This window comes from Penicillium alfredii (assembly GCF_028826965.1).
Source record: "Penicillium alfredii strain IBT 34128 chromosome Unknown utg000004l_segment0_segment0, whole genome shotgun sequence".
NCBI classification, from domain to species: domain Eukaryota; kingdom Fungi; phylum Ascomycota; class Eurotiomycetes; order Eurotiales; family Aspergillaceae; genus Penicillium; species Penicillium alfredii.
In genome coordinates, this window is record NW_026622701.1 from 3,276,759 (window position 1) to 3,300,051 (window position 23,293).

The 23,293-nt window shown below is 54.3% G+C and overlaps 11 protein-coding genes across 11 annotated transcripts; 6 read left to right on the plus strand and 5 right to left on the minus strand.

Annotated features, from left to right (window-relative positions):
* Positions 1 to 131: 131 nt before the first annotated feature.
* On the minus strand, positions 132 to 2,492 carry NUU61_002885 (uncharacterized protein; the record flags this gene model as incomplete). The annotated part of the gene is made up of 3 exons (XM_056653467.1): positions 132 to 680; positions 739 to 2,326; positions 2,389 to 2,492. 3 exons carry the CDS (start codon positions 2,490 to 2,492, stop codon positions 132 to 134), a joined length of 2,241 nt encoding a protein of 746 aa, XP_056514534.1.
* Positions 2,493 to 3,068: 576 nt separating this feature from the next.
* NUU61_002886 (uncharacterized protein) lies at positions 3,069 to 4,130 on the plus strand (the record flags this gene model as incomplete). The annotated part of the gene is made up of 3 exons (XM_056653468.1): positions 3,069 to 3,114; positions 3,192 to 3,805; positions 3,867 to 4,130. 3 exons carry the CDS (start codon positions 3,069 to 3,071, stop codon positions 4,128 to 4,130), a joined length of 924 nt encoding a protein of 307 aa, XP_056514535.1.
* A 580-nt stretch (positions 4,131 to 4,710) lies between these two features.
* NUU61_002887 (uncharacterized protein) lies at positions 4,711 to 6,469 on the plus strand (the record flags this gene model as incomplete). Its single annotated transcript, XM_056653469.1, has 4 exons — positions 4,711 to 4,860; positions 4,934 to 5,197; positions 5,249 to 5,474; positions 5,544 to 6,469. The coding sequence occupies 4 exons, from the start codon at positions 4,711 to 4,713 to the stop codon at positions 6,467 to 6,469; spliced, it is 1,566 nt and encodes a 521-aa protein (XP_056514536.1).
* A 309-nt stretch (positions 6,470 to 6,778) lies between these two features.
* NUU61_002888 (phosphatase YCH1) lies at positions 6,779 to 7,260 on the minus strand (the record flags this gene model as incomplete). Its single annotated transcript, XM_056653470.1, has 2 exons — positions 6,779 to 7,089; positions 7,149 to 7,260. 2 exons carry the CDS (start codon positions 7,258 to 7,260, stop codon positions 6,779 to 6,781), a joined length of 423 nt encoding a protein of 140 aa, XP_056514537.1.
* A 288-nt stretch (positions 7,261 to 7,548) lies between these two features.
* Positions 7,549 to 8,217, plus strand: NUU61_002889 (mitochondrial 37S ribosomal protein bS21m; the record flags this gene model as incomplete). The annotated part of the gene is made up of 1 exon (XM_056653471.1): positions 7,549 to 8,217. One exon carries the CDS (start codon positions 7,549 to 7,551, stop codon positions 8,215 to 8,217), a length of 669 nt encoding a protein of 222 aa, XP_056514538.1.
* A 279-nt stretch (positions 8,218 to 8,496) lies between these two features.
* NUU61_002890 (glucose-6-phosphate isomerase) lies at positions 8,497 to 11,917 on the minus strand (the record flags this gene model as incomplete). Its single annotated transcript, XM_056653472.1, has 4 exons — positions 8,497 to 9,571; positions 9,682 to 9,831; positions 10,206 to 11,363; positions 11,418 to 11,917. 4 exons carry the CDS (start codon positions 11,915 to 11,917, stop codon positions 8,497 to 8,499), a joined length of 2,883 nt encoding a protein of 960 aa, XP_056514539.1.
* An 861-nt stretch (positions 11,918 to 12,778) lies between these two features.
* Positions 12,779 to 15,299, plus strand: NUU61_002891 (uncharacterized protein; the record flags this gene model as incomplete). Its single annotated transcript, XM_056653473.1, has 5 exons — positions 12,779 to 12,797; positions 12,856 to 12,915; positions 12,970 to 13,565; positions 13,637 to 15,148; positions 15,207 to 15,299. 5 exons carry the CDS (start codon positions 12,779 to 12,781, stop codon positions 15,297 to 15,299), a joined length of 2,280 nt encoding a protein of 759 aa, XP_056514540.1.
* Positions 15,300 to 15,893: 594 nt separating this feature from the next.
* Positions 15,894 to 17,478, plus strand: NUU61_002892 (L-fuconate dehydratase; the record flags this gene model as incomplete). The annotated part of the gene is made up of 4 exons (XM_056653474.1): positions 15,894 to 15,938; positions 16,006 to 16,110; positions 16,204 to 16,809; positions 16,876 to 17,478. 4 exons carry the CDS (start codon positions 15,894 to 15,896, stop codon positions 17,476 to 17,478), a joined length of 1,359 nt encoding a protein of 452 aa, XP_056514541.1.
* Positions 17,479 to 17,869: 391 nt separating this feature from the next.
* On the minus strand, positions 17,870 to 18,754 carry tim21 (the record flags this gene model as incomplete). Its single annotated transcript, XM_056653475.1, has 4 exons — positions 17,870 to 18,055; positions 18,125 to 18,179; positions 18,236 to 18,420; positions 18,485 to 18,754. 4 exons carry the CDS (start codon positions 18,752 to 18,754, stop codon positions 17,870 to 17,872), a joined length of 696 nt encoding a protein of 231 aa, XP_056514542.1.
* A 307-nt stretch (positions 18,755 to 19,061) lies between these two features.
* NUU61_002894 (ADP-ribosylation factor GTPase-activating protein) lies at positions 19,062 to 20,857 on the plus strand (the record flags this gene model as incomplete). The annotated part of the gene is made up of 6 exons (XM_056653476.1): positions 19,062 to 19,127; positions 19,207 to 19,342; positions 19,417 to 19,600; positions 19,663 to 20,387; positions 20,456 to 20,773; positions 20,829 to 20,857. The coding sequence occupies 6 exons, from the start codon at positions 19,062 to 19,064 to the stop codon at positions 20,855 to 20,857; spliced, it is 1,458 nt and encodes a 485-aa protein (XP_056514543.1).
* A 654-nt stretch (positions 20,858 to 21,511) lies between these two features.
* NUU61_002895 (folic acid synthesis protein) lies at positions 21,512 to 23,013 on the minus strand (the record flags this gene model as incomplete). Its single annotated transcript, XM_056653477.1, has 3 exons — positions 21,512 to 22,468; positions 22,539 to 22,760; positions 22,810 to 23,013. The coding sequence occupies 3 exons, from the start codon at positions 23,011 to 23,013 to the stop codon at positions 21,512 to 21,514; spliced, it is 1,383 nt and encodes a 460-aa protein (XP_056514544.1).
* Positions 23,014 to 23,293: the final 280 nt, after the last annotated feature.

Below are 23,293 nucleotides of genomic sequence, written 5' to 3' on the forward strand. Positions count from 1 at the left end.
CATAAAGCATACACCACTAGCGATACAGATAGAGACTCTGGGCATACAGACAAGGGGGTGGTCTCCCTGGAAACTGTCCCGAAGACAGCACATCAAAAAACGACTCTAGTGTCCATGGCAGTCACACGCCATCAATGAAGATGCCTCGGTTGCGCGCGGTATGTAGGAATATATTCGTCGTTTGATTCACTCTCCTCCCTTTCCCTTTCAAAATTGGATTCGTTGCTCGACTGCAATATGCCCCTGAGCGAAACCATCGGAGACATCAGTTCGGTCACCTCCCGGATTCTGCTCGACGGGGTCCGGTCTAGTCCAGGCCCACCGTGAATGCTGCCGTCGCAAATGGTACGTTGGCCTGCTTTGACGGGCTGATCACCTCGATCAGGATGATTTCCGCTAGCCTTGCCGTCGACGAGATAATATTCGTCCCTGAATGATCCTGAGAAACGGATCTCCCCGTCGACTGGGGACCATGGACCGATGGACATAGACGTCCTTGATGTGACTTCTGCAGAAGTAGTGTCGTCCCAAGTAAAATGGCTTGACGATTCAGTTTCATCACCTGGGGATCTGATCATATCACGCTCCCTGACAAGAGAATAATTCCGGACCTCGTCGGGGATCTGGTGCTCAAGCATTTTCTCGCTCGGTCCAGTCTGCCTAGTCCCGACCCCAATTTTCTGAACAAAATTTCAGTTAGCATGTACAAAATATCTCTGTTTCAAGGCTTCAACTTACGTCGTTCAAAGACATATGCAACCCAAACGAGTGGCGTGTTTTGGCGCTTGACTCGGTCGTCGTCGGTGATGTGCATATCACCAATTGTTCATCAGACACGTCGCTAGAACTCGTTTCTGCTGGATGAACATTTGCATCTTGCGAAATTGTACTCGGACCACTTGCTGCGGTCGATTGATTGAACGATCGAAGTGGTTCCAAGTCAAGACCAGGATTCTGGTCTTCGGTCTGTGCGGAGTTGGATTGTTCTATGCCCTCTCCCAAAACAAGCATCTCACGGGTTGGAAGTAGGTTATTAGATGGCGTGCCTGGTGTCTCGATAACTTCCTGGGCCGATACTGTGACTGCTTCTGTTTGGGAAGGGCTGGGTGTTGCACCCGTGCCGTCATTGGCGCAGTTATTATGCGATTGTCGTATCCACTGGTCGAGCAACTCATGGTACAACCCCGGAAAGGCAAACCTGACCTCCGCAGAGCAGTTTCTCGAGACCGGTACAGAAGACGCCGCCGTATGAAAGCTCATAGAGTGTCTGTCGTCAAGCCCTGACCGAGTGATCAGTGGCTTCAGTTTTGTCATAGGAGAAGCTCGGTGATAAGAGATGCTTGAGCTGGAGGTACTACTCAGCGAATCCGAATCTGCTCGCACATTGTCCTCTCGAGATTCCATGGGCTCATCACTTGATGGCAAGGAAATGGATGGCAAGGAAATGAAAGGGACCTCTGACAAGTTGGGAACTTGATTCTGTTCTGGAATAACAGACCGAGGGCCATCCAGCTGACAAGAGCATCTGCCAACCGGACTCGTGGTACTGGCAACTTCCTCGGGCGATTCAATTACTCCCCAATCTGTTGACAGGGGATAGTGAGCAAGACGGTTGTTGGTTGCAACATTTGACTCAGTGCTGTTCGATGGTTCTGCCTCAGCATCCAACTTCATCTCATTGGAGAGCTGAATATTGCGGGTGCCATTATGGCCATTATGGCCCAAACCATGCATATGCGGTTCATCAAAGGGTAGACTCACTGGGTGAACCAAGACCGACCCTGGAACGTGTCTCTCTGCATAGGGCAAGCCAGGAAAGGCATCACGGTGACTTTCGAGCACCCCAGGTGCAGAAATCGAGTTTGTCAATGGATTGGCCAGGGTCTCATCGTCCACCTCATTCAAAGAAGGCCAAGGCCTGCCAGTTCGATACAGCGGAGCCCCGAAGTTCAAGTCTTCTTGGGTGGTAGCAGTTGAGAATCCCGATAAGAGGTGACCATGTCGACCATGTTGACCATGTCCCAGATCTACCAGTCCCACTGGAGCAACAGGTCCAGGGTTCTCTTCAATGGCGCTGTCCTGTGTATTTGAGCGGCGAAGCATTCCTGATCTCAAGGCCAGCAAACCCGATCGTGCCTTGTGAAATGACCGTCGGGGAAGGCTCTGGGTCTCAAGAGTCTGGGGAGGTGTAGATGGTGCAGTCTGGGGTTCACAGTGCCATATGGGGGTAAGTCCCGGGTTATGTCGAGGATCATGAGGATTGAAGACAGGGTAATGTATTTTCTCTTCGCAGGTTGGAGGTGACTCTGATAGATCGGCTATGGTGCTATTCATGTATCAGCTATGCCCATTCTCACTCTTCTCCCCACAGAGCTTCTTGGAGTGTACCTGGTCCTCTTTCGTGTTGAGCCCCGGAAAACAAACGACAGGGAAAAGGCCTGGCTACGACGTGTAGGGCCTAATCCAGTATTGGTGTTCTTGACTGGACTCATCGCCTTTTGAACTGAGATGCACGAGCAAGAGGTATGGATCAGTCAACGTGATATGGAAGTAGTTTACAGGCGAATGGTCTTTCAGAAGGACAGGGGTGCAGGTCGGATTGAATGAGAGAAAAAGATTGAAGCGAAAGAGACCAACCGGCCGATGAGGGAAAGAGCAAGGCGACTGTATTTTCCTTTGATTGTACGGCTACTGCTACTGCCTACTCCGAAGTCTACAGATCTACGCTGTCCAACTTAGCTACTTGCATGTTGTGTCAGTAATATAAGCAGTAAAGGGATCAAATAATATTTTTGTATATAAGCATGGATACAGTATCTACTCTAAGAATAAATAAATAGTGGTTTGTTAACAAAAGAAGACTATAACAATGTAGGGTTCATAGTCAAGTGTCAACTGGGCGTCCCGATAGCCCCGATAGCAGCTGCCCCGAGCTTCCTTTTCTCATTCTCTCCCTTGCTCACCCGAACCCGCTCTGACTGCAGTGACATCCTCCTTATAAATCTTTCTATCGCTGAATTTTTGTTCCTTTCTTTTTTGCCTCTGGAATTCCCGCTACCGCTTGAACCATGCCGGACAAGCAGCCCGTCTCGTTCGACCAGATCATTCAATCTGGTAAGCACTCAGCGCTCTCCGCATTCTTCACTTCTGCTCCCCGAGAAACCCCCTTAACATTCAATTCACCATTGCAGATCGTCAGAAGAAGAAGCATGAGCAGCTTGCAAGCCAGCTTCTCGGCAAAAACAGACGATCCAGCGCACCGGGGTCGAGCGCAGCCAGCAAGCCACAGGCCGCAAAGCCGGGGAGCCTCGCAAGTCGCATCGGGGTAGCCAAGGTAAGAACCGGCCCATGCATGCGATTGCGCATATGCGCCTGTGATACTTTAAACCAACGGCCTCTAACAACCCGCGATGTCCAGCGCTCTGCCTCTGCCTCCTTCAAACCCAACCAGAAGAACCCTGCCCCAGCGACTGCCCCATCCACTCGGCCACGTAACAAAAACACCAATAAACGTCCCCATGCCGAACGCCTTTTGTCTGCTCTCAGTTCAAATAGCGACCAGGCTACCGTTCGAGGCTCTGGGGGCGGCCTGTCTATCAAGGGTGCTTCTGGTCCCTTCATAGTTGTGGGAAGCAACTTTGCCTCTGGCACGACTGCTGCAGACATCCAGTCAGCCCTCGAGCCTGTCTCTGGTCCCATGATTGGCTGTCGGGTAGTTTCGCATCATCCGACGGTTACTGCTGAATTCGAGTTTGCGGACAAGTGGACGGCAGAAAATGTGGTTGCCAACTTCCATAACCAACGGGTATGTCCAATCTGCATTACCGTGTATGTGGTATTGAAAGAGAAGTGCTGACACAACATAGGCCGATGGGAGGGTTCTGTCGATGAAGCTCAAGCCTGCCGGATCTAATGCCTCCAACAACAACTTCTTCAGCCAGCACCGAGAACAAGCTGATCGGCAAAGGCGCAATCGCCGGGCGAATCCAGAAGGCCAAGACGGCCGATTTGGATTTGGGATCCAGAACGACCTGCTACGGAATGGAAAACAAGGTCAGCCCAGTGGCCTGTACAGTGATCAGATGATGGTGGATGCTCCGCAGAAACCACAGAACCGGAAGAGACGGTAGATCTTCGTTCCTCATGCTGCCACTTTAGGTCAGCTGGCAGGTCTGAGTGTGGCTTTTGAGCGGGTTGGGATTCAAAGCCCATGTATTATTTCCAGCTAATATCATGACATGTACGATTGTTCATACGCCATAGGAATCGCGTGAATCAATTAGCCACAAGCTGCTGACCTTCGCTTCGCTCCGGCAGCTTGAGGAGACGTAGTACAGAATAAAAAAAAATAGATATTCAAACTTATCAACTCAATTTTATCTTAAGAGGTTTCAACGTCTATTCAATGTACAGATAGCCATTTTACTACTATCAGTGTTTCACTAATACATTTTCATCTATCTCTTAATCCTTTTTCTGATCATTTTTCTAGTTATTTTTCTACTTATAGTCACATATTCCCATCTTAGAAATGGCATCTATGATAATCATCGTTGTTGATATCACGTGAAGCGGAGCTTTTGTGGAGGTTTTGGAGAAGCACCACGACATGGCGCGAGGCCATTGACTGCACTTTGGACCTGGCAATCGGACATATAGTCCACGTTTTCTCTAATTGGGTCATCTTGAGACTCATAAATGCAATAGAAAATGAACCCGGTCGCCAGGCGCACAGCGTCGCATCTTCTCCGAAGATCTCACTCCTCAGGACTTGCGACAGGATGCCGACGATGGAACTCGACATTTGAGCAGAGACAATGGTCGACTCCGCTTGCGCGGACACTGGCACAGGCCATGAAAGTATGTAATTTCAAACCACCCCACCCATGTTTTTTTTTTTTTTTTCAATCCCTGACTGTTTTAACGAGTTTAGGTTACCGGTCCTATCCCGATTGCAGCCTTCATGCGCCAGGTCTTGACCTCCCCAGAAGGCGGATATTACACGTCACGAGAGAGCGGCTCGGTCTTTGGCAAACACGGTGATTTCGTCACGTCACCAGAGATCTCGCAGGTCTTTGGGGAGTTGGTTGGCATATGGACGATAGCGGAATGGATGGCCCAGGGCCGGAAAAAGACCGGTGTTCAGCTGATGGAGGTTGGACCGGGGAAGGGCACTTTGATGGATGATATGCTTCGGGTGAGTGGTTTGCGCGAGACTATACTTGATGATCAACAATGGCTGACCTAGAGGGCTGTGGCTGTGGAACAGACTTTCCGGAACTTCAAAAGCTTCTCTTCCAGTGTCGAGGCGATTTATTTGGTTGAAGCAAGTGCATCACTAAGAGAGGTGCAGAAGCAGCTTCTGTGTGGAGACCGGGCTGCTATGGAGGAAACGGATATCGGTCATCGCAGTGTATGCAAGTTCTTTGATGTGCCGGTTATCTGGGTCGAGGATATTCGCCTGCTGCCACATGGTAAGGGAGCAATATCTAAATCCCCGACAATGATTGGACAGTACTGATCAAAGCAATTGTCCTATAAAGAGGAAGGCAAGACGCCCTTTATATTCGCGCATGAGTTCTTTGATGCCCTTCCAATCAACGCCTTCGAGTCTATCCCCCCGGCACCCGAGAACCAAACCCCAGACCAGCCGCAGCAGATCATGACTCCCACGGGGCCAGCCAAGCTGCACAACCCACCCAAGCCTGCCAACACGCCGCAATGGCGGGAATTGCTCGTCACGCTGAACCCAATGGCAGTGGACGAGAACATCGAAGGAGAGCCCGAGTTCGCATTAACCAAAGCCAAAGCATCCACGCCTTCATCTCTAGTGATCCCCGAGATCTCAACGCGCTACCGCGCGCTCAAATCGCAGCCGGGATCCGCCATCGAAGTCAGTCCCGAGAGCCGGATCTACGCCGCGGACTTCGCCCGCCGCATTGGCGGTGACACTGCCCCGTCGCAGCCATCTCAATCCACCTCCACTTCTACTTCTACTTCTACTTCTACTTCCAGTATAACCACGCCGCCGACGAAGAAAACCCCGTCCGGTGCAGCCCTGATCATGGACTACGGGACACAATCCACGATCCCCATCAACTCGCTCCGTGGAATCAAGAATCATGAGAAAGTGCCCCCGCTCTCGGAACCGGGCCGCGTCGACGTCAGTGCAGACGTGGACTTTACGTCGCTGGCTGAAGCTGCTATTGAAGGTAGCGAGGGCGTTGAGGTGCATGGCCCCGTGGAGCAGGGTGATTTCCTGGGGACACTTGGTATCGCGGAGCGCATGCAGCAGCTTCTGCGTGGAGTTGAAGACGAGGAGCGACGTAAGAACCTCGAGACAGGGTGGAAGCGGCTGGTCGAGAAGGGTGGTGGGTCTATGGGACGGATTTACAAGGTAATGGCTATCGTGCCGGAGAATGGTGGGCGGAGACGTCCTGTTGGGTTTGGTGGTAGTGTCCTGGGATGAAGGAAGTCCTGTGTATAAATAGTTCATGTGGTTCCAGATTGATCACTCTAAGTGTATCATCGAGGTCACTCTCTGTACACTAGATGCAATAATAAGTACATACATGCTAATAGTCCTCGAAATTAAGAAAGAAAAAGAAAAAGAAGTGAAAAAGAAGTAGAAAAAGGAGGAAAAAACCAAGAAATTGTTCAATACTCTGTGGTATCGCTGATCTAGAATCATGGCTTCATCAAGTACAGGCCGCAGCATGAAATGTGCAAAACGCCAGCAGAAATGCCCCCGGTTCGCCCCCCCTAAGAGAATGCGAGTTTAATCCTCACGCCAGATATCCTCAGCATAAGCCTCAGTCAGGCGATTATCCTTCCCATATTTCTCCTGCCATTTCACAAACCCACCGTCCAAAACATACACCTTCTGCTTGAGGCTCTCGCCCGGGCCATAGACGCGTTCGCACTCACGGGCATAGCGCAGAGCTGCAGAGGGCCCACGCTGCTGGCTGAGTGCACAGTGAAAAACCACCTTCTCCTTATCTTGGAGCGTGCGCACGAGCTCAGGCATGCGGAAGTCGAGAGTTGAGGTGGGGACCCAGGTAGAAGAGCGTATGTGGCCGCCGACGTGGTCTAGGGTTTTGTTAGTAATGCATGGAGCTGCATAAAATAGACAGGGGACTTGTACGCACCATTGTCCCGCACATCAATGACTGCCAACTTGCTAGACGTGCTAGAAAGCAGCAGCTCCGAGAGAGTATCGCGGGTCATGCGAGGGAGGGTGGCAATGGTGATCGAGGACATGGTGGAGGTTGCCAGTTAGGTTGGAGATATTTCCCAAACCCAAGTGGCAGGCAATATTTAAAAGAAATCTATGACCACGGAGGAGGTAGAAAGGAAGTTGAGTTGTGTTCCATCCTGCTGTAGAATTGCGGATGGTGCACGTGATATACAATTTCCATTGGCGATGGGGTCGTTTTTTCCGCCTCGGACATAGTTTGACCATCTCCCTGTCCACGTCGCCCACCCACAAACACGACCGTCTGGCGGTTTTTCATCTAGACTGGAAAGTCTGGTACAATTGTCCTGACAATGGACGCCCGCTTCCTGTCCCGAGGCTTTCATACCAGGCCGACGCCATGGCTGCTCAAAGCCACTCGACAGCAACCTTCGATGCTGCAACAGCCCTCCACCTCTTTCCTCTCCAGCGCATTCCGATACTCTTCTTCCATATCCACACCTCCACCCTCAACATCAAACAAGAGCAACGATGGCAACAACAGCGGACCCCCTAAGCAAGCACCAACACAAGCAACCACTAGCAGCTTCACATCCGACTTCGACGAGATCCTCAACAAACTCGAGCTGAGCACAGGCACAAGGAGCGGCAGCGAAGATGCCCTCTCCAGACCCTCAAAGAGCCGCAGCCGCTTGATCTTCAACGGCACCCGGGCCGGCGGCGGCACGGCCATTCAGTCGCGACAGCCGCGGACTAAGCTCCACATGAAACTGAAGCCGGCACTGGGCCGGATGATCTTCGTGCAGCCGGAACGCGGTATGGATCTCGGCAACAGTATTCGCAACCTGGAGATGCTCTGCACCAGTAACAGGGTTCGTGCCGCTGTCTATGAGCAGAAGTATCATGTGCGGAGGGGTGTGCAGCGCAAGATGCTTCGGATGAAGCGGTGGCGGTCACTTTTCCGGACTTCTTTTGGGGAGACTGTGCGCAAGATTCAGCGTATGCAGTCGCAGGGGTGGTGAAAGGGGGGATTCGGGTCTTGTTGTATATCCACTGGGACTTTGCTGGTGATTTGAGCATCTTGACTTGATGATGGGAGTGGAAAGGGGAGGTCTCCTCTTCTCCTCTATTATTTGTACAACTATCAGTTGATGTCTTTCTAGAGTTTGTTTTGCATTGAAAACGGAATGCATTTTGTTTAATTGAAGATCACCGTCGGAAATCTGGAAGGCTATACACGCCATATAAACAAGACGGTATACAGTGCCTATGTACTCCCTACTACCCCCGGACGTACACAATCAATCCTTCTTCCCACCGGCAAATCCTCCATACCCAAAATAACCCCCGCCAGCCGCAGGACTGGTCGTGGCCGCCGAATAGCCTCCATAGCCATTGATTTTTCCGCCATTCCCAAATGTGACCCCAGACCCTTTCCCTCGACCAGATGGCACACCCAAAATGCCATCGCCATACCAGGCAGGACCCCTGCTCCAACGGCCCCCATTGCGCTCCCAGTACAGGGCAAACAAAGCGCCCACGGAAGCCGCCAGCACAAAGAACACCAGCTTCGAGAACAGCGATCCAGCTGACGAGCCCTTGCCAACAGGCAGAAACGACTCGGACGCCGAACGCGCCGGCCACCCGATACTAGCGCCACCCTCCACCCAGGCAACATGGAACGTAAAAGCCAGCGGCTCGCCGCGCACGACCTTGGTCCCATGGCCGGCCGTCCAGGGCTCCCGCGCAGCCTGCACAAGCGCCACGGCGCGGTCATCCTCATTGAGCTTCTTGTTCTGCAGGGCAGTCTCGAGCTCGGGAAGAGAGTACGCCGTCCCTGCCACCGCGAAGCCCGGCTGTCCTGTCTGGCCACGCTGAGGCCGCGGTTGCTGCGCCGCGGCATCCGACGCCATGTTGTGCATCAGCACGTTCATATCCGTCCAGACGTGCAGGTGGCTCAGCTGTAGTGTGCCCTGGAGCGCGACGGTCAGCGGCGTGAACGCCGGCCCGTTGTCGCTCAGCGCGGCCAGCGAATCTGCCCCTTCGCCGGCCTCGGAGGACTCGCCATTCTGTTCTTTCACGGCGCTGCTGCCGGGTCCTGTGAGAGGCGCTGTCGGCACGCGGCAGGTGACGGGGACGTCGGAGTGCACGTAGAATTCGAGGAGGTGGTAGAGCGAGTCGGTCAGCGCCGGGATGGTGCAGGTGATGGTCTCGGACACGCCGTAGTGGAGCGCAAACGGGCCCGAGGTCTCATTGCAGGTTGCGAATGGAATGTATTCAAGCTTGCCGAGACTGTCGGTGATCTGATTGCGATTGTTTGTGTTAGCCCTTTCTTTGTCTTTGCCCGTGTGGTCGAGGATGTTGTTTTCGTCTTCGCTCAGGAGATAAGGCTGTGCATACATGTTCTCCTTCCCTGTACGATCCACTGTGATTAGCACTGCTCCCAATACCCGAGGACCACTCGGTTTCATCCGCAAGACACTCACATCGTCCGGTTCAGACACGACACCGGGATCTCATCGCCCAGTTTGTATCCCTCCCCGCCGCTTGTCCCCGCCGCGAAGCCAACTGGCCACAACGCGCCCAGGGAAAGGAGCACGGCAGGGAATCGAGCCAATTGGCGTACAGGAGACATTCTCATGAATCTCATGGCTGTGGGAGAGGGTAGCCGCCCCGCGTCGGCGAGTAGGTGGAAAGCAGGAGATTTGCGCAGGGGCACACGGAGGTCTCAGCCACGGCATCGGCAACTCCGCAACGTTGGCCCTTTGACGCTCCCTTCCTTGCATGCGCTTACTTCGGACATTCGCCTACCATGACGCCTGAGCCATAGCAAGGTATACCTGATCGCATCGAACTAATTTGCATGCTACAGATCTACTCTGGAATGAATCCAAAAAAAGGACTTTCTTTTATGGACAGAAAGATAATCACATGAAGTATCATTCATTGCTCGTCAAATCCGCCTATTTCACCATTTTCCTTTGCAAAAAAGAAACATACAAACATTTACGACAGGTTGGCCTTCTGCTTGAATGCATACAGCAGTCCACTAGTCGAGGCGTCGTGGTCAGCGCCGTCGCCCGAGGTCTCCAGCTCCTTCTGGATCTTCTTGGCGAGGACCTTGCCCAGCTCCACACCCCACTGGTCGAAGGAGTTGATATTCCAGATGGCACCCTCAGTGAAGGTGAGGTGCTCGTAGTAGGTGATCAGAGCACCCAGCGTGGACGGAGTGATCTTCTGGGCCAGGATCGAGGTCGTGGGGCGGTTGCCCAGGAAGGTCTTGTGGGCGACGAGGTGGTCAGGGGCACCCTCGGCCTTGACCTGCTCGGGGGTCTTGCCAACCATCAGAGCTTCGGACTGGGCGAGGAAGTTGGATGCCAGCATACGCTGGTGCTTGCCGTTCTCAACGGGGTTGTGCGACTCGGCCGCCATGAGGAAATCGGCAGGGATGAGCTTGGTGCCCTGGTGCAGCAGCTGGAAGAAGCTGTGCTGCGCGTTGGTGGCCGGCTCACCGAAGAGGATCGGGCCCGTGGTGTACTTGACATAGTCGCCTGAGCGCGTGATCGCCTTACCATTGCTCTCCATGGACAGCTGCTGCAGGTAGGCCGGGAACCGGTGCAGGTACTGGTCGAACGGAGCCACCAGGTGAGTTTGGGCTCCGAAGAAGTCGCTGTACCAGACGCTCAGCAGACCACCAATCGCGGGGATGTTCTGCTCCAGGGGTGCTTCGCGGAAGTGCTTGTCCATGGCGTGGGCACCAGCCAGGAACTGATGGAAGTTGTCGAAGCCGATGTACAGAGCCACCGACAGACCGATGGCGCTCCATACCGAGTAGCGGCCACCCACCCACGACTCGAATCCGAACATATTCTTACTGTCAATGCCGAACTTGGTGACCTCAGGCTCGTTGGTCGAGAGGGCGACGAAGTGCTTGGCGATGTGCGACTCATCTTTGGCCGACTCCAGGAACCAGGCCTTCGCGCTGTTGGCGTTGGTGGTGGTCTCAGCGGTGGTGAAAGTCTTGGAGGCGATCAGGAAGAGGGTGGTCTCCGGGTCCGAGTTCTTCAGGGCTTCGGCGATGTGGGTACCGTCAATGTTGGAGACGAAGTGGAGCGTGAAGTCAGGGTGTCCGTATGGCTTCAGCGCCTCAGTGACCATAACAGGGCCGCTGGTTAGAGGTCAGCTGCATTCCTTCCATGACAAGGGACCGTGGGAAACCTACAGATCGGAACCACCGATACCAATGTTGATGATGGTGTTGATCTTCTTGCCCGTGTAACCCTTCCACTCGCCGCTGCGCACCTGCTCGGAAAATTCCTTCATGTGCTCCAGGACTGAGTTGACATCCTCGACGACACTCTTGCCATCCACCTGCATGGGCTCATTGGAGACATTGCGCAGGGCGGCGTGGTAGACGGCACGGTCCTCGGTGAAGTTGATGTGCTCACCCTTGAACATGGCATCCCGCAGCTGTTCGACATTGGCCTCCTTGGCCAGCTGAACCAGCAGGCTCAAGGTCTCCTCGGTGAGGAAGTTTTTGGAGTAGTCGAAGAGAATCTCCGAGTTGTCCACGGGGTTGGCGAACTTGCGGCTGAACTTCTCGAAGCGCTGGGGGTCCTTCTGGAAGTACTCCTTGAGCACAATGTTGCGACCCAGGGTGGTATGGTGCTCCTGGAGCTTCTTCCAAGCGCTGAGATCCGAAGCCTGCGAGAAACCGGGCATGATGGCGGTTATGGGACTATGAGCGCAGACGTCAGTGCGGGGCAGCGGGCGTGGATGGATTCGAAGCAGGGAAAGCCTGGGGACAAGACAGAAAACGAGGGTGAAGAATTACCTAGAAGAACAATCGAACAAGAAATGAGGGTATCACGAACGAAAGAGAAAAGAAGAAGAAAGTAAACGGGCTTTTGACTCCGGCGCGTTGGGGTCCGGTGGAGGGGCCGTGGGGCATCATCATCATTGCCGCATTCGACGTGCCGGGCCTGGCGAATTATTACCGGAATTACTCTCACAGGCAGGACTCACTGGTTATGGATTGTATTACCTTAGCCAGAGACAGTATGTATGGCCATGAAATCTATAGACCAAGTCGAGAATAGATTGTAATTGCAAGATTTCCATTCGAAACCCAACGTATATCGCATTGCCGACCACAGACTTATCCGCTGCATATTCGTTGCTTCCGAATGATGCCGTGTTCTATAGGCATCCTATCTTGGTGCCTCAGGTCACCGAGTACTTCCACGCACCGCAGTATATGCATGGATATATCCACAGTACCTGGCTCTGACTCGGCGATATTCGACCCGGATAAATTCCAGGAAATTACCCAGCGACAGAGAAGAAAAAACCACGATTAACCAGACTCGCGGACCCAGGCCGATCAGTTGCCGGTGAGCCGGAGTGAAAGCTGCTGCGAAGCTCGGCGCGCTAAGGCTGTACCGCCTTTCTTTTTGGTTCATCCGCGCCGACTGCTTTTACTCTTGCGCTTCTGACTGGACTCTGTGGACCAGTGTGACCTGCAACCAGGGCCTTTGCAGCTTCTTTTTTCCGAGATCCAATCCTGGTCTCATCGTTCTCGTCATGTACAATCCTTACCAGCGTGAGTGCTCCGATCACCCTCGGTCTGGAAACCTTGGATGGCAACTGATTATCTGCAGCTCCCGGAATTTATGGGAGACCGCCTGACTATGGCGCATATGGCGCACCTCCGGGGATGGGTGAGTGACCGTATTCATTGATTTCATTTTGCAATATTGGCTGACCAGCTCCAGCGCCTCCTCCAGGGATGGCCGCGCCCGGAACCGCTCCCCCCTCGGGCATGCAACAGGCAAACAACCAGCAGCCTGGTCGCCCCGGGGGCTTCCCCGCGAATTTCCAGCCCCCGCCGAATATGCCAAACATCAATTTCTCCGCGCCGGTCATTCGACTGGGCACCTCGGGCCCTGCGAAACCCGCAGCGCCAGAGATGGGCCGGGAGCGTGGACCGGAGGGCCCTGGCCGGCGTGGGGGTCTTGGGTCGGCAAGCATGGAGGGTCAGCGCCACCACCCTCGCGATGCCATGGTGCAGCTCCAGCCCCCGACGCGGGACGAGATTGTGCGCACGCTTTTCGTCGGTGGCATCACCGAGGGTGTGGGTGGAGACGAGGGCATTGAGCGAATCATGGGATCGGCGGGACATTTACGGCGATGGATTCGTGCAACGGATGCCGATGAGAAGCCCTGCCGGTTTGGCTTTGCCGAGTACGACGACCCCGAGAGTCTGGAGACGGCGGTGGAGGTGTTGAAGGACGTCGAAGTGCCAGTGAAGAGACAGACACCGCGCGCAGAGGGCGAAGAGGAACAGGAAGTTGAAAAGAGCACGCTTCTGGTGCGTATCTGCGTATCTATGTGATCTTGCATGTGGCTTGGAAAAGACTAACATAACATCATTTTCCATAGGTTGTCGTAGACGAGAGCACGACCAACTACCTGGAGCAGTTCAATGCCAGCCGAGGCGAGCAAGATCCCGAAGAGCGCCAGTCGCGCTTTGATCTCTCCCGCAGTACCCTACAAACCGTCCTAGCGGGACTCTTCCACCCGGCTACCCAGACCCAAAAAGAGGATGTATCGGCGGTTGATCGGGAAGGGGACGTCGAGATGAAGGAGGGCGAGGTGACACAGGACGGAGAGGTGGTCACCATCCCCATCACCATCGAAGACGAACTGGCCGATATCCCACCTGAAATGCGTGCCAACGTGGCCAAGGAAATTGCGGCGTTCCGCGAGCGAAGCAATCGTCGGGACATCGAACGACTGCGGCGCGAGGAGGAGATCGAGTCCATGGAGCGTGCGCGCAATGCGGGCTCTCGTATCAACCGGCTTGCCTCCCCACCTGCGTCGGCTCCTAGCGGCCCCGCTGGCGATGCCAACGGCATTCCCTTGGGCGCGCGTGACCGGGGCATGCCCAACGCACCGGCCGGTCCGAAAGGATTCGGGGTGCAGATTCCTAAGGACTACCAGAAAGGGGTGTCATTTGTCAATGGCGGGTCGACAAACGGAGCTACAGGCTACATTGATCGTGAAGGTGAAGAATCCGATGCTAGTGACGAGGAGCTGGAACGCCGGCACCAAGCGAAGAAAGACGCCGAAAAAGAAAAGCAATACCTGGATCAGGAGCGCCGTTGGCTCAATCGCGAACGAAGCCGAACTGCAGCTCTTGAGCGAGAGAAGAAGCGGGACAAGGAGGAAGACGGGAAATTGCAGGCAGCGCATGACGAGATGGAAGATCGGCTCCGCAATTGGAACGACGACAACGAGGCCAGCCGGAAAGCCTCCGAGTACTACGCTGACCGTGGGGCCTGGCTCCGGAGTCGGGCAGCCTTCCGGGCTCGCGAGGCGAACCTGGACGAGACTGACCGTGCTGCCGAGGAGCGCGAACGGGCCCGTGCGGCGCACCAACAGGAACAGGCCCGCGGCATGGCCGATGACTTCCTTGCCCGCCAAGCAGAGGAACTGGAGGCCCGCACCCAGGCTCCCCGCGAGCCCCAGCGCTTCAAGTTGTCACTGGGTGCTGCCGCACAAAAGGCCCAAGCCGCAACCTCGCGCCGTACCGTGGCCGAGGTCGAAGGCCTGCTGGAGGACGAGGAGGAGCCCGCCGCAACCACGCGCCGACCACTCATCCCGATCAAATTCGACTCTGCTGCCGAAGCCGCCGGCCTGTCGGAAGAGGAACGAGCCCAGGCCGCGCGCCAACTCGCCGCAGAGATCCCGGCGGACAAGGAGGGATTGTGGAAGTGGGAGGTCAAATGGGAGTTTGTTGACGAAGCCGTCCTCAGTGACCAGATCAAGCCGTTTGTGGAGAAGAAGATCGTCGAATATCTGGGTGTGCAGGAACAGATGCTCGTGGACGTGGTGGAGGAACATGTGCGCAAGCATGGGTCTCCTCAGGAACTGGTGGAACAGCTGGAAGAGGTGAGTTACGCATTCTGGATCAAGCCGAAATTGATCATACTGACTTTGGTGTTTCTAGGCTTTGGACGAGGAGGCCGAGGTGCTGGTCCGGAAGCTCTGGCGGATGATCATCTTCTTCTCGGAGAGCGAGAAACGAGGGCTGTCGGCGTAACAGCGTGCAGCCTGTCGAATCGTGGATTGTCCATGTTCCTAGGATTGCATCGGTCAATTAGGCGTCTAGTATTCATCTCAATTTCACCGAGTGGTGTTCAATGAGTTCTTTTCCACCATTTGTAGTTATTTTGTCGTTCTACTGGCGTGAGGCTGTTTCTCTTGACGGGAATGTTCTTAGGGCTACCGGAGGTCCTCCGATGACCTGTGATTGGCGGACAAACCCAATTCCCCGGCGCAGCCAATTGCCCACCAACCAGCGGCCGTTGCGGGGGAGAATTGCGAGGTGCCGAGGGGCGTGGGGCGAGGCGGATTTGCTGTATATACTGCGCTGGGGGGACACGCGGGGGGCATTTTCATTTCTTCTTTTGTTTCTGTTTTTCATCGGTGACGGGCAAATTGTTGGTTGTATACTTCTTCTCTATTAACTTCTTATACTTCCCGGATTGGGAGGTTTGTCTTGCATCTACTTCTGCCTCCTACCCCACCTTATTTCATCTTGCTCGGCGGTTTCTTGGAGATTCCGAATCTGCGTGAATAGCCTGCAATTGACACCGTACAGACCTTTGGGAGCATCTACTATCGACTGCCTACAATGGTCAAGATCACAGACTTCACCACGCGAGACGTGAGGTTTCCGGTATGTTGGATTCTCTACTTTGGGAAGTGGTTAGTCTTACAACGTATGCATGCTGATAATCCTCCAGACTTCCCTCGATAAAACAGGCTCAGATGCCATGAATGCAGCAGGCGATTACTCTGCCGCCTACTGCATCATCTACACGGACTCGCCCTACGCCGGACACGGCATGGTATGTCGACCCTAACCGTGTCGATTTCTCATGAATGAATTTACTTCGGCGCCAAAAGATAGCCAAAAGAATGACATTGACAATTCAAGTTAGACCTTCACTATCGGCCGCGGCAACGAAATCGTCTGCTCGGCCATCTCCCTCCTCACCCCGCTCGTCATCGGCAAAGACCTGGATGAGCTAACCACCGACTGGGGCAAGACCTGGCGGTACCTGGTCTCAGACAGCCAGCTGCGGTGGATCGGGCCCGAAAAGGGCGTGATCCACCTAGCACTAGGGGCGGTCGTCAATGCGCTCTGGGACCTGTGGGCCAAAACCCTGGGCAAGCCCGTGTGGCGCATCGTCGCCGACATGAGCCCCGAGGAGTTTGTGCGCTGCATTGACTTCCGCTATATCACGGACGCCATTACGCCGGAGGAAGCAATTAGCCTGCTCAAGGAGGTCGAGGCCGGGAAGCAGGACCGGATCCGGGAGGCGGAGGCGAGCAAGGCTGTCCCTGCTTACACGACAAGTGCGGGCTGGTTGGGATATAATGAGGAGAAGCTGAAGACACTGTTAGATGAGAGCGTTGCGCAGGGGTACAGGCATTTCAAGTTGAAGGTTGGGGGTAATCTTGAGGACGATAAGAAGCGGTTGAGCATTGCCCGGCAGGCGATTGGGTATGACAAGGGGAATATCCTGATGGTGGATGCCAACCAGGTATGTGATTGCTCCTAAACATGGGTGGCGCCATCAATGATCTATAATTAACAACGCGGTGCGCAGGTCTGGTCCGTCCCCGAGGCAATCACCTGGATGCAGGAACTAGCCGAGTTCAAGCCCTGGTTCATCGAAGAGCCAACCTCCCCCGACGACATCCTCGGACACGCGGCGATCCGCAAGGCCCTGTCAAACACGCCACACGGCCCCGTCGGCGTCGCCACGGGCGAGATGTGCCAGAACCGAGTCATCTTCAAGCAGCTGCTGCAGGCGGGCGCTTTGACCGTGCTCCAACCCGACGCATGCCGCGTCGGCGGCGTGAACGAGGTGATGGCCATTCTGCTGCTGGCGCGCAAGTTTGGCGTCCCGATTGTGCCACACTCGGGCGGTGTTGGGTTGCCTGAGTACACGCAACACCTGAGCACCATTGATTACGTGGTCGTCACAGGCAAGAAGAGCGTGCTGGAGTATGTGGATCACCTGCATGAGCACTTTGTGCACCCATCTAGCGTCAAAGAAGGGTACTACGTGACTCCCATGGAGCCTGGGTATAGTGTGGAGATGAAGGTTGAGAGTATGGATGCGTTTGCGTTCCCTGGCGAGGAAGGGAATAGCTGGTGGACGTCGCAGGAGGCGAAGAGTATCCTGAATGGGCCTCGGGTGATATAAAGTGTTTCATATTATTGAGCTGGGTCGATTTTCTTCCGGGTGATTGTCAATAACTACAAAAGTGTGGCTGTGGTCATTTGTATTTCGCCGGTTTCCCGGGTTGCTAAAACATCGGCATCGATCCGAAATTGCAGCACGATGTATAATACAAGTAGGTTGTAATTACAACCTTAGTTGGACGGCTCATGGCCGATCCTGACATAGTACGGGGAGCCCTCGCTCAGCTGGCACTTGATGGACCAGTTTCTGAACAGGTTATCATAGGAACAGTCATGTGGAGGGTTTCGGTTTCTTTGTGGTAGAAACCCTTCCACGGACGTGGCGCTGGAGGCTGGGAGCCGCAGACGCCATGGGTAGAGATGGAAGAGGAGACTTCGAGTGTAAACCCGAATCAACGCCATTGAATTCCAAAGAGCTTCAGGGAGCTTGCCACGCTGGGCTTGTCGGATGCCTTTTCGAGAATAATTCGAGAGTGTCCTTTGACATCCAGCGCAAGAAGCTGGTATTCCAGGTCGCTCTTGTCCAAGGGCTTCATCATATGAACGATGACCACACCGGAATTCAAAGGCCCCTCGACCTAGAAAAAAGTCTCAGTACATTTCTTTCCCATCAATTAAACATAGTTGTCAAAAGCGAGGTGCCATACGTGAAAGTTCATCCGCAGATGCTCGCGACCCAATCGATCTTTCTCAACAGTCGTTCTGGTGATTATCAGTACCCCAGTCCCAAGTTTTGTTGTCCAATTCATAGCACATACGCAATAGGCCTACTCCGTGCCCAACGACTCCATGTATTTTCACCGTATGCTTTGATCTCCCGTCGGTCACCGAGGAGCTTTGTACATCGAGGATCGTCTTTGATGCGTTCTACGGCCTTTTCAAACTGCCATGTCCGGCTGTTGGGCGAGAAGACCTCGAGATAGAGAAGTGTGAAGACTCCGCCCTGTTCGAATCATCAGCCCAATAGTCCATAACTCCGAGTATGCAAGTGGGGATTAGGTCCATACCGTCAGCACGGCCCCAGCCAGCACGATCACGAAGTTAAACGATTGCTGTGTTGCGCGCGACACTTTCTCTCTCCCACTCAGTTCACCCCACTGAAGTTGTCCATCGTCTGATAGCACCGTGATATTCTTCTTTCTTGGGGTCGGCCACGGGCCTCGGCCTAGATCGCTGTGTGTGGCATATAGCCGGGTGATCTCTGGGCGAGTACCTGGAAGAAAGGCGGCAAACGCCGTGGGTGGTGCGCGAGGAAGAGCTCGGTAGAGGGATTTCATGGCGCACTCAGGTCCTCATAGACGCTCGGAGGTGTCGCACCTCGATCGTCTCGGCGATCGTCATTTCCAGAGGGTCACGTGCTGTGGCATTTTGCCTGAAATTTACGGTACGGTAAGTTTGCACTTTGGTTGCGCCATCAGTCACCCAGTTTCACTTGTCCCAAACTGCAAATTACAGGCCCAGCGTCTCTCAGTCCGACCACGTTCGCCGCATTTTGGCCTCTTTCCCTCCTCGAGACCTTTCCCTTTCGCACCACCCCTTTCTGGTTTCTCTCTTCCACCCATTGAATCCTGCCGCTTCTTCACCATGAGTGCCTCGAAGGCGCAGTCTCAAAAGATCTTTGAGAAACTCAAGCTGAAGCCCGCAAACAAGGTGCGCAAGCCCCGCCCCCCCGTGTGGTTTTTTGCGTGATTTGGTCCCTGTGCTCTAACAGCCCTTTTTCTGCTGGCAGGTATGCTTTGATTGCGGTTCTAAGAATCCGACCTGGTCGTCGGTTCCCTTTGGAATCTACCTCTGTCTGGATTGCTCGTCCAACCACCGCAATCTCGGTGTCCACATCTCCTTTGTCCGCTCCACAAATCTCGACCGTATGTATACCCCGAAGCCATTTTCCGGTAATTTGGACCTGGCGATGGGCCAAACACTAATACTTGTTACACAGAATGGCAATGGGAACAGCTGCGGGTGATGAAGGTCGGTGGAAACGAATCCGCCACCAAGTATTTCCAATCGCACGGAGGATCTGCCGCGCTCGCGAGCAAGGATTCCAAGGTCAAATACACGAGCAATGCGGCTGTCAAGTATAAGGAAGAACTCAAGAAGCGGGCCGCGGTGGATGCACAACAGTTAGTGAATCTTCGGTTCTTTTGTGTGGACAATGAGTTGAGGGTACTCATGGCTTTTCTAGATATCCCGAGGAAGTTGTCATCACGGATGTCCCTGCTGGCACCCCGTCGGATGGTTCTAATACCCCTGCTGGGGATCAAGACGATGACTTCTTCTCTTCCTGGGACAAGCCCTCGATCAAGCGCCCCAGCAACCCCCCGTCTCGCACCGGCACGCCGCCTGTCGTGAACCGCACTGGCTCTCCATTCTTGAATGCCGGCACCAACGGGTCTCGATCCAAATCGCCTCTGTCTGCCTCCGAAGACAAGAGCTCGTCTCCCGCGCCGACCGCCATCCGACCAAGCTCTTCTACTCGAAAGACCTCCACGACCACCGCTGCGAAGAAGGGCAGTGTGCTTGGGGCGAAGAAGGCACCGAAGCTTGGGGCCAAGAAGGTTGCGGCGGCAGATGTGATTGATTTCGACGAGGCCGAGCGAAAGGCCAAGGAAGAGGCTGAGCGCATCGAGAAGCTTGGATACGACCCTGAGGCTGAGCAGGCCGAAGCCGACTCCAAGGCCAAGGCCAAGACGGCGTCTTCCGCCACACCAATCACTTCACCCACCCCGATCAGCCCCAACCGGGGAGGTTTCGGGGCCACCAGCAAGCCAAGCGAACGGAGTGCCAGCGACGTGGAGCGATTGGGTATGGGAATGGGCCGGCTTGGATTCGGCCAGGTGTCCAAGCCCGCAGCGGCCCCGAAAAAGGCAGGCTTTGGTGCTGTTGGCCCTGCCAGGTCCGCTGCCGATGGTAATTTTTTTTTTTTTTGTTCTTGTCTCTTTCTTGAACATTCCAACACGAGCTAACATTCGCTTTAGATGAGGAACTTAGCCAGACCAAATCCCGATTCGGCACCCAAAAAGGTATCTCCTCGGACGAATTCTTCGGGCGAGAGCGGTTCGACTCCAACGCCCAGGCGGAGGCTAAGGAACGACTCCGGAACTTCGATGGAGCTACCTCGATCTCCAGCAACAGTTACTTCGGCCGGCCCGAGGATGAGCTCCCCCAGATTGATGACGGCTACGGGGATATCGAGGCCGCAGCCAAGGACTTTGTTCGCCGCTTTGGCATTACCGCTGGAGATGATATCGAGAACCTGTCTCATCTTGTTGGTGAGGGCGCGACCAAGTTACAGGGTGAGCTACTTCGTCTGACATTATACTGGGGATGATCTTGCTAACTTTCCATCAGGTGCTATTCGTAACTATCTGAACAGCTGATTCTGCCATTCATTTCCCCTCGATATTCACACGTTGTATCACATCGAATACCTTAGCAAGCCCCATTTGATCTCCTTCCCCTGATGCGTGACGTATATTTCGTCTCTTTTGCCCCCTCCCCGCCAGCATATTGTTTGATTTCCTTTCTGTGTCCTTTCCATCTGAAAGTCCCGTGAGCAAGCAGTCCGCAAAAATTGGGTTCCACATTATCGAAAATGCAGCCTGGCGTGGTGATTTGATGGTTGTTCAACGGTATCTTCAGTAGCAGGCGGATGGCTCTAGGGATTTCCTGTTGTTTTCTTGTTTTCATTTGTCGGTATGGCTCGAGATAATTGAGAAATTCATGAATTGATATATTTCCGTAAGCTTGTTGATGCCAACAAGTCTATAGTCGTGGAAGAACCTATTTCTCAATGATCTGCTAGTATGCGAATCGACCTCAGGCCATGCAAAATATTGCAGGTCTACCGTATTCGGTGAAGTGCCAAAGAACCCAACTCCTTTTTGATAATCCCGAGCCTCATGAACTCCCATGATGAATGAAGAGACATAGTACAAGCCAAATGCAATGTTGAAATCAGACAACCCCCTTATCTGAAGGGGAAAATCATAAAATATACCAAGGATGCCAGAAACGACGCCGAAAGAATGTTCTCAGTCCACGCGGTAAATGGCGTCGGCAACCTTGGCCACCTGCCACATCTCATGAACATCATGCACCCGTACGATATCCGCGCCGCCAGCAACGCTCGCCGTGACCGTCGCCGCGGTACCCCAAACCCGCTCACGCGGCGTCTTGACCCCAGTCAGATTGCCAATAAACCGCTTCCGACTGGGACCCATCAACCACGGCAGGCCGTCCAGACCATCGGCAGCGCGCAGCCGCGGTAGATCACGTAGGATCTCCAGATCCTGGGGCTGATGCTTCGCAAAGCCCAGTCCGGGGTCGAGAATAATACGCCAGCGGCGAATGCCGGCGTCCTCGGCGGCAGCCAGACGAGCGCGGAGCTCGGCGCCGACTTCGGGAATGACGCCGGCCGGGTAGTCGTGGAGCGAAGTCATAGTCTGCGGGGAGCCGCGCATGTGCATGAGAATCACGGATTTGCCCGTGCGCGCCATGGTGGGGAGCATGTCTGGATCGAGCAGCCCCGCGGAGATGTCGTTGATGATGTCTGCGCCGGCGGCGCAGGCGGCTTCGGCGACGCGCGCGCGGTACGTGTCAATGCTGATGGCTACGTGTGCGGCTTCTGGGATTGAGGTTCGGATGTGTTGGATCGCTGGGATCACGCGCGCGAGTTCCTCATCGGCGCCGACAGGCGTGGAGCCTGGTCGAGAGCTTTCGCCGCCGATGTCAATGATCGTGGCGCCGGCGGCGATGAAGTCGCGTACTGTTGCGCTGAGCTGCGTGAAGTCTATTGGTGAGTGCGCGCCGCCATCGGAGAAGGAGTCGGGCGTCAGGTTGAGAATTGCCATGACGTGTGTGCTGCGCTTGGGGTCTGTTGCGTGCAGGGGTGGGAACTGCGGTGATATCGGTGTTGTCGACAGGGGCGTTGGCTCTGGTGGGGGCAAAGCAGCCAGGTATGTATTGTATGTTTGTGCATCTTTCCCTAGCTGAGGGGGCGCTCATGGGGGATTAATCTGGGTGGGCATTAGTCTCATTTTCTTCTTCGCTTGGGAGAACCTGCGCCACATACTGGCAAAGAGGCCGAAGCACAAAGTCTCGCTCCAGCATCAGATTGTGCGGAATGTTCAGACGCTCGTGCGAAAAGACCTCCTGGTCATACAGAAGAATGTCCAGGTCAATTGACCGTGGGCCTTTTTCGATAAGTTTCTTCCTGCCCAGCGCGATCTCGATTGACTGGAGAGTATTCAGAAGATCCAGTGGCGCGAGAGTTGTTTCTACCTAATAGCAGTCAGCATTTACCCATCTATCTAGATCAAATGATACATACTTCGCATACACCGTTAATAAATGTGCCCTGTTCAAGCATATACATGGGCGTGGTCTCGAAGAGCGAGCTAGTCCTCTTGACTTTGATATTGGCTTGGTCCAATTCGAGACACGCTTTCTCGATCATCTCCACCCGGTCTCCGACATTACTACCCAGGGCAATGAAAGCCCGGTGGATCGATTGGTTGTCTTGGACCAAGGGCATCTTGGGGTTCAACCGGGCGGTCCGCCCGCTCGAGAAATTCCTCGCGTGCGCTGTCAATGTAGTCACACGACTTGAACGGCCATTTCTGAGGGATGGGCTCGTAAGTGCCGAACTAGAAAAAGACAATTTTCCTGGGTGGCCTTAGTATTTGTGGCGCCGATGCAGCAAAAGAAAGAAGAAAAAAAAATTGCGGGACAGTGATGCATGATTTGCATGATACAGATAATGGCCGATAAGGCTGACACGAAGATCGAGGACAGCACCTACTTGAAATTGTCTT